Source organism: Ptychodera flava, chromosome 5 (assembly GCF_041260155.1).
Source record: "Ptychodera flava strain L36383 chromosome 5, AS_Pfla_20210202, whole genome shotgun sequence".
NCBI lineage: Eukaryota > Metazoa > Hemichordata > Enteropneusta > Ptychoderidae > Ptychodera > Ptychodera flava.
Window position 1 is genome coordinate 20432981 of NC_091932.1, and position 9427 is coordinate 20442407.

Genomic DNA, 9427 nt, shown 5'->3' on the forward strand with positions numbered 1-9427 from the left:
ATGTAAGTACGTACGTGCAAACATACATTCATCCCTTTATCCACCACGAATTCATTCATCTAACCAAGCACGCGCGCGCGCACACACACACACACGCACACACACACACATACATACATACATACATACATACATACATACATACATACATACATACATACATACATACATACATACATACATACATACATACATACATACATACATACATACATACATACATACAATACATACATACATACATACATACATACATACTGAAAAAACAGAATACTATACGGGGACGTAGATCATTTTTTATAGTAGATGCTTTTCCTCTCGTAAATCAGAGAGCAAGGGGATTTCCCGCCATTCTGCTAGCCTTTAAAAGTTTACGTGTGGTCGACAGAATCGTGAATTATGAAAACAATTGCCTGACATGTTTTAACTACTGTGTACGATCGCCTTTGTAGCAGAATATCATAGAGATATGAGCCGTGATTTCTGGCTACGCATGCGTGTCGAGTTTTCTTTGCCTCCTACCCCCACCAGCCGAATGTTTCATACGTGTAGCGATGCAGAAACTAGATACTTTCCAACCCTCCTTCAAAGCTTTTGGATCATACAATTTCTTTGTGCCTGCATATCTGGCATTTTGCTCGCGTTAGTCTGAGTGTTGAATTAGCAGCCGATGAAATCTGTTGCCATTCTGAGGCAGTTCGCGGCTGGCGCACGAGAACAAATATGCATCTTACAAGTAGTCATAACGAACAGGCTGGATATATGCCTGACCTACAGCAACCTTGCCGGGAGCGATCAGCTTTAACAACGCCTATGGTTGTGCTATGTGTAGAGTTGTCCATATCATTCCATAACCTACTTTTCGCGCCAAAAAGTAGTCATTGACAATTTTTAAATCTTTGCTTTAATTCTTGGTGTAACATTGGGTTTTTGACAAAATGAGTCACAACTTCTTTCTTAACACTTTTCCTATGGCAAGAATGAGTACAGTTCTACAGGCGAAAATTGACCCAAATCTTGTCATGAGGAGAATGGACTACTAGTTCGCAAAATATTAAAATGTGCCCAGTCAACCTCTACATGAAGCTGTCTGAGCTCCGAGATTGGTGTTGGTCGCCTGCGTATTCAGTCTCTCTCAGTGGAAAATCTGACGCGTGTTTTATCGCCGTGGCGACTAATAGCGTTCGTGACCTTGCTGAAGTCTTGACGCGATAGCCACGATGAAAGTCAGGCATTTACCTGGAGAATTCACTGCCATTAAGATAATAGCAAAAAAAGAAACAAGAGAGGGCCAGAGAGAATTGTGCGCTCAGGGTGAGAAACATCCAAAGCCCGCCATCACAATTCCTCTCACGTGCGTGAAAGCAGTGTACACAACCCACAGCGTTTCTCCAAACTCCTTCACATAGCAGCCTGACAGCTGTATGTGTAACCAGAGAGCGGGGGTGTCAACTTATCCACTGTCAAATTAGCGCTAAAACGACAGGACTGAACAAAAGCACACACTGTTTTACACCGTGTTCCCTTCCACTCTTGTGTCCGCGACAACATTCCGGGTTTTGTTCAGGTACAGACTCAGAGTGCCGTATCGCCCGTGACATAACGAAGTCCGGGTCAACAGCGATCTTTTCGGGTCAATAACAGTGCGTATTTAACCAAACAAAAGTAAATACTGGTCTGTAGCCGGTTGCTATATCCCAGAATTCCTGTGAACGAGGGCATCCAAATGAAATAATGACTGAGGATACATATGTTTGACGTCTTGATGTTTGTGTTTTGTTTAATTATTTCTTTATTTAAAACTCAGCCGACTTTTTTAGACTTCAATGCTGTACATTTAAGTCCCGATATTTGACGAAATATTATGTGAAAACTCAAATTTTTGGCGGGAAGGTCTGTTTTTCTTATAGTCAAGACAACTACCCATAAAGACTGACAAGCCGATTACACAAATTTCAATCTCGTTCCTAAATAACCAAGACACACACATGAGAAGACAAGGAAGGAACGCATCTTGAAAGAAGGAACTAGAAGTCAAAAAGTTTTTTTAATCCTCGTCTACAAAAACTGACAAGAATCGCGACCTCCTACTGGAGTCGTGTTAGCCGTGACCCGAAAATGGAAGCTGTGATTTTTTAAGTGTTATGATGCTGATAATATTTGCACTACACGGGGAAAATTTAATTGTTAGGTTATTTCGTGGATTTGTATTGGAATTCCCAGTGCGGCCGAGTCATCAAAAGTGGCAAGGCAATTTTCATCATTCGTTACGGGATTACGCGAGATCCTTACGAGATCTATTGACGCGCTGTTCGAATCCTTTATGTAATTTTCAAATTGAAACGGAAGCCCCTTAGTGGTCCGCAAGTCGCATAGCGATAAATCGGCCAGCTTCGGATGAACCCTTATCAAGGTAGGGATGCGAGTGGTTATCAGGCTTAATCTTAAAATTTGAAATTACGTTAAAGGTATACAGTCACCTTTAATCTAAATATGCCCATATATGGTCAAAGGGGCGTTCCTTGGTTTTCAAAATGCCCATGTGAGGGCGTTGTTTTTTAAAGCGGCCACCCGCTTAAAATCTGTGATTGGTTAGATTTTCTCTTTCCATGGTAACTTTGGCAAGATTGGAACAGGTGACAGTATACCTTTAATCCCTCGGTCCTTTGAGTTTTTTTTTTCAATTCTGTCTGGAATGTTTGACGCAGGTGAACGGAAATAAATACTGGCAGAATACGGTGTTTACGTAAACATTGCGTAACGAATAAGTTACAGTACTTACTAAGTGTTAATCAGTCAAGGGGTAAACTTTCTAGAAGTACTCAGAGATTGTTTTTTGTTGAAATGTCCATGAATAAATAAACACTTGAGAATATTATGTTGGTAAATTCGATTGATGTAGTCTATAGTGACAACTGCAAGATCATCTCAGTGAAAAGTCACGTGGTTCAGGTTCTTGCGAATATAAAAAAAAAATAATGAAGGCAATCAAAGGTGAAATAGACATCATTATCGACCCCATCGGTCCATTTTGAAGTTCTAGTAACGACCATCCGTCTCGGTAAAAATAACCCATTAGCATTTGACAAAGATTGAATTATGTAGTGGTCATTATACAAACAAGTGGACCCTTTGAGACATTTCTGGCGGGTTGTATTTGTGGGGAAAAGCCTGCCGGATAAACCAGACAACGGATTTCCCATAAAGTGAGTATTCTTTCTAAAACTTTCCCATTAGCACACGATAAAAACAGCCCTACGTCATCTAAATGGTCAAAATGGAAAGTAAAGCAACTCTCATAATGGGAGACGAAAAAGAGGACACTATTTCGCTTGACTGTCTTTAATCACGCGAAGTACAAGTGAACACCGCATATCGCCCAAGGTAAGGAGCCCGGCGAGACAGCGTACCGCGCTTCACTGCTATTAGATCGGTGATAGCGCTGTTGTGTCCGCGACAGGTGGTGCGATAGCGTTGACAAAGTTATTCACCGGCACGACCATGGACAGACAGCTAGATCAGATTATTGCACACGCTTGTTTGTTTGTTTGGGAAGTCATTTCACTGCAAAGCGACCGGCATCTGCTCTGATTAAGAGGTTCTTCATATTTTCATAGGTATGTGGACGTGTGGTTCTATTTTTTGTATGCTGAGTACAAAGTACAAGTCTAACGAAATCTCCGGACAAACAATATCAAATCGTGCACAATATCCAATTTTATTGTTATTGTTATTTTATTTTATCTAATTTTATTGTTATTTTTATTTTTTATTTATTGTTATTTTATTGTTATCAGATTAGGTAGTGGGGACGGAGGTACGGAGGCAAGCAGACGGAAAAGGAATCTAGGCTAAGTAGTACAAGATCTGCATTTTTACTAAAAACACCAAAATCCTAAAAGATAAATCAAAGGAGCTGCTGATGGGACTTTAAAATGAGGGCCACGATCACGCTAAAACCCCTCTGCATGACCTAACCTAATTTTCAACGATCTTTGCCTTGCAACCGTCATAGATTTTCAGTTCTGACTTTGCTGTGGTGACCATGAGTAAAGCAAACAGTAGCTCAAACGCTCACTCTTAAAGACAGTCCTGGAATCACTTATCAATAAAAGTACCTCTGATACAACGCGGAGTCAGCATTAAACTCGCTTAAAGGGAAATTTCAGGAAACTGGGAATGTAATTCGCTCCAGGATTAAATTGGCGCGGCAGAACAGTGGGAGTTAAAAAGCTATTTGCCGGTAAACGTTGTGACTCACTGATTAAAACTCTTTCAAACTAGCTGTGCTTACCTAAGCAGAAAACCTTCCTATAATGTAGGAGGACGATCAAACTTCATGGTGTCTAGGCTAAAAGTTTAGACGCAACTCTTGCTAAATTCAGTGTTGACATGGCAACAGTGAGGTAAACGCTCATGCACAGACAGCACTCATATATTCATCTGAATTTGTATTGCCGTAGATTATTACTCGAAAACTGCGTTGAATTACTGCGGAACACATAGCTGATAAAATGTTACAAAATGACTAATTGTAAGAGGAATGAACTTACGACCCACGTCGCCCATCAAATCACAAATTTGTAGTAATTAACTTACTAATGGCTACATAAAGAGTTCGCAAATTAAGCTTGAAGTACTTCGATGATTATCATAACGGGAAACGCTACTTTTCTTATCAATAAGTGAGTGTTTCTTTTCTCCCTTCTCTGTTCTAGGTGAACATAGAGGTCAGTGGTAGACCCACTTCTAGCTAAATATACTGTGGATATGCCCGATCATTTTCAGGATATATGTTTATGGATGATAGGAAGATTGCCTATCTCTGTGTGTGTTTGTCTGTCCCTTTCTCTCTGCCACTGTGCCTCTTTCTCTAGCTGTCTTATCTTTCTCTACCCCTTTCTGTCCATCTGTCATTCTCTTCATCTGTCTGTTGCTCTGTCTATGTCTGTCTCTGTCTGTCTGTCGGTCTGTCTGTCTGTCTCTTCCTCTCCTCCCTCCCCCCCCTCTCTCTCTCTCTCTCTCTCCTCTCTCTCTCTCTCTCTCTCTCTCTCTCTCTCTCTCTCTCTCCCATGACATCTACGTATACTTTACTGATTTTACTGTTCGTTCATTATCTTTTTCTTATCCAATGTAAGTGGCGAATACCCATAGAAGAAAAGCCTCACGTGTACCATGACTAGGCACAGTACAGCATATTTTGAAGTCGCCGTCTCATGCTAGTATGGTAACATTGGTCATATCTTCCACATTGTGATGCTACAAGGTGGCAGCTGGATAGCGTATTCCAAAACAATAAACTACCATGTCATTTTACAAGTTTTCCACTGACTTTGTGATCTTTATTTCAGGCAAGCTCAGGTATGGCCAACACACTGTACGTGCAATGCCCAGGCATCATTCATAATGCAATTTTCGCCCGCAGCTCACACCTGCATACAAAGCGCGCGCAACATCAGTCAATCGATCGTGTGTGAAGATGGATTTCCTTTTGCTTCACAGTGGAGACGTGGTTCAGATACCCTGTGTACAGGTGATATCTACCAGGGCGGATTAATGACCCAGGTATCCGCATGCTAAATCTATAAGCTACACCATCCTGTTTGAACCTAAGCAGCAGAGTTAGGGCATGTAGGGCAACACAGCGCGACGTGCAACGCAAAGCGACGCTACAGCACCTTATACAAAACTCTCCGAGTGACGAAAGCAGTTTCGATAATTTGAGTTATTTGAATCACGGATGCATAATTTGGAGGCACACCTAGTTTCGAGTACACGACACACATTTGAATTTTAGACATCCGTACTGTTTCCCAAAGTTTACGTGTAGTGAATGCATGTATGTATGTTAGTCTTCAAGAGTATGACACCCACTGTTTGTGTGTGTTTTGGTTCAACTAGTTCGGTATGACTAGCATGTACAATAATCATGACAAGCATTCGGTGAAACTAGCCAATCCGTTGCCTGCATATATATGTGAAAACGATAGTCGTGGATATCACATTTGCGTTAGTCATTGTTAGTTTTGGTTTGCATTGTTTTCGACAACCATTTTGGAAGACAATTTGTACAGGAATTTGTTGTTTCGGTTTTGACAATATTTGGGAACTTTGTGTCTGGAGTGCGACTTTAACTTATATTAGTCTGTACAGCTTCTTTAACCCGCTAACGCCGTTTCATTATTGGTCTCAAACTTAATGGTTAAATAGCCCTGATGTACTCACGGCAGCATGTAAACGATTCGCTTTATTTTCGCCGAGGGACGTCGCGTTGTTTCTCGGGGACTGCCTTGCCGGTGGGGTCGCACCAGCACCCCTACCGGGGCTCCGATTCCTCGTCGTGGCTGCATACGGATTCACTTTGGTGGCCGCGGGCCGAGTTTTGTTGCTGCTTTGCTGAGCTTTCCGACCTTGCATTGCACTCTACCCTTATAGCTGAGCAGGATTTCACAGAGAGTGTTTTCTTAGATCACGTTGCTCACCTCGTGGTGACAGGAACTCTATTCACAAACTCTGAGGGGCCTCTACACGAAGGCCACATCACCTCCTGTGCTGGACATAGTGGTGTACTGTAACATTACCGCCGCTGGGGACGTCGGCGTGAATAGCAGCATTTAAGTCGAATCTCCACGTATCGGGACTCCGTCGTCTTCCTAGTATTCACCAGATTTTAACGCAGGCAATTCTGCATCGTTTTCTGCTTAAACCCGCGTTGCCATGACAAGCCATATGGCATCGGTCTAATCGATTAGAGCATCGTCATCTGGCTTCCTAAACCGGTAATTGGAAGAGCTTCGGCAACAAAAATTACTGCCAGACCGTACTCCAGACAACTGTTTACTCAAATCGACCTCACTGAACCAAATTTAAATAAAATGCGTTTTCCCCACTTCTTTCCAAAAAAAGTTGAGCTACCATCCACTGCTCAGGGAGTGTCAGTCGGAGGTGAGACGGCTATGGCTTAACGTCCGAAAAATGGTTAGTTTTCGAGTCCACCGACTTTGGGGCCGTTTCCATGAGAATCCGTGATCTGTAACTTCGTCGATGGTAAGATAGCAGTGCCTTGTCCACTCGGTTCATAGCGGCGCACAATGCTTGAAATTCAGCCAGCCGAGGAACAACTCCATAATTAGAGCATCAAGTTGGGTAAAGTGAATCTGAAATAACTCGCCGGGTCACGTGATAAAGATGTTTATGAAGGGCCGCCAACCACAGTCACCGGTGACCAGTCGCTTAGCGACCAATTCCCATGCTTCCGAGACCGATAGAAAACTGCACCACACGCGTGTGACGTAACTTGCAGGCCTGAACGAGAAATTTCCTCCTGTTCGGCGGAAGCCAGAACTTTGCAGTCCGCCGCCCGTTGGACTCAATCGAGAAAGTCGTCTGCCGATCAGCGCTTGAAAATGCGCAGAAGGACCAGAGACAGGAGGTGAATTGTGTACGGTAAATGGCTCGACTGCTTAAATTTTCCACGCTAATGACTAACAACCAAAGACTTTTAACTCATTAGCTTGAAGTAGGAGGGCTTGTCGAATTCAAACAGCAAACGGCCCATGGCGAGAAATTATGTTTCTCTTTCCTGAACAGTTGTGCTTTGTACTCCGTTATGTGTATTGCAGCTGCCTGCTACATGGTGAACCCTGCACATGCGCTACCATATTCTGACGAAGGTTTGCGTGTCCTCGACTTGAACTTGATGGTGCACGTGTGATGTGACCTGGCCCTTTCCTATACTGGTACGACGTTCAACGTGGTCATCTACCAAACTTTTACCAAATGCAATGTCAAGTTGACCCCTTTAATGAATTCAAATTTTAATCCCGTCACCTGCTAAAACGCGCAGCTGAGTGAAAAGCTCGATGGGCTCGCCCCAGGTCATATTTTTGAGTAATTCGATTTGAACTGGGCATATACAACCGCCTCGCACTCAAGAACACTACTGAGCATTAGGAAACTTACCTAAACAGTCGGTTCATTCATAAAAAATCTCAGCCGATGCTTCAGGCTGTGGTGGCCTGAAACGCTCACAAGAGTGGAGAACATTAATTGCCGCATGGGGAGACGACTCTGGCAGATTAGGTCATCAGCTTATATAAATTTCCATAGAAGTTAGCAATAAGTGCTACTTACTAATAGGTAAAAACTATTTTTATTATCTGGTTATGGATCTAGCTTTAACTATAGATGAGAATGTCAGTAAAGTTTCTGAAAAATATAACAATAAAAGGATATGTGTAATCGTATTGAACCTGGAAGGCAGTCGGTGGCCTACCTCGATGTGCTTTTCAACAAAGCCACTTATTTTAAAATCGTTTTCGAGTTCACAAAAATGGCGCGTCGATATAATAATATGATGAGGGGCACATCTAAGTATGCTATTCTGTACTTTAAGCCGTAAGTTTCTGATCTGGCCTTGTCTTCCGTCATAGTGTAAGCGAGGCTGACAGAATGTTTCTGTGGCTTGGTTTCCATACACTTGTTTAGCAGAAAAACAGTATGACAGACTTTTACACAAAACTTACGCAAGTAATGTCGGGAAAAGTGTAAAGAATGGGGGGGGGGGAAGCTGGGCAGGGAGGGGGAATCAAAATATGCATGAAGTACGCTTTCCTGTATGCGTTAACATAGAAACTTGTGATTTGTGGTGGCATGCCCGATTTGAGTTTTATTCATAATAATCAGAATGCGAGTTTTTCACAGTTGCTATAGACTTTTTTGCGATTAAAAAAGACTTAACCCTTTGAACGCCAACGTCAATTTTCCCCCTTTACAAAATATACAAAGTTAATTTTTTCACAGATTTTAGCCAAAGATTTGATAAAAAATTGTAGCCAATGAAATATGATGTCTATTTGGTCCAAAATTATCAAAACATTTTAGAAAAATTCATAAAAATTGGCAAAATGTGGCAGTAAAATTTTGGAGGGAAAAATTACAGCACTCAAAGGGTTAAGCACATTAAGAAAACAAAGTCGTTGTGACAGTGCTGCTTCATTCCATTCAACTCAATATTCCAGCAAATAGTATGCTGATTCTAAAATCAGATATGAACTGAATATGCTCACGTGTTTTACAAAAGGTTCATTAATAGTAGTACCCTTCACAGAACAATAAGATATATGTTATCACTATATGTAGCAGGTTTTTTCAACTTCGCACAGTACTGTCGGAGTGTAATCATTAATTACAAAACTATATTTAATATGCAAATGAGCTGTTAATTAACTTGACACTGCTCAATGCTTCATGGGACAACTAGATATCCGATAGATCAACATTTTTAGCACGTTTTATTTAATTTAGTGCTGTAATTTTAGAGCATTGTCACTAATTACAAAGTTCATTAAATATGCAAATAAACCCTAAATTAACTTGACACTGTTCAATGATTCATAGCACAATTAAATATTTATCAAATCAATTT

General features: G+C 41.5%; 1 protein-coding gene across 2 annotated transcripts in view; it reads right to left on the minus strand.

Moving 5' to 3' along the window:
• LOC139133216 (serine/threonine-protein phosphatase 6 regulatory ankyrin repeat subunit B-like) overlaps nt 1-7157 on the minus strand; it is a 160550-nt gene extending 153393 nt beyond the window's left edge. For both annotated transcript variants that reach the window (XM_070699688.1, XM_070699687.1), the window contains exon 1: nt 6226-7157. In XM_070699688.1, the coding sequence (XP_070555789.1) occupies nt 6226-6417 (192 nt within the window). In that variant the 5' untranslated portion in view covers nt 6418-7157. The remainder of the gene's footprint in view (nt 1-6225) is intronic.
• Between the last annotated feature and the right edge of the window lie 2270 nt (nt 7158-9427).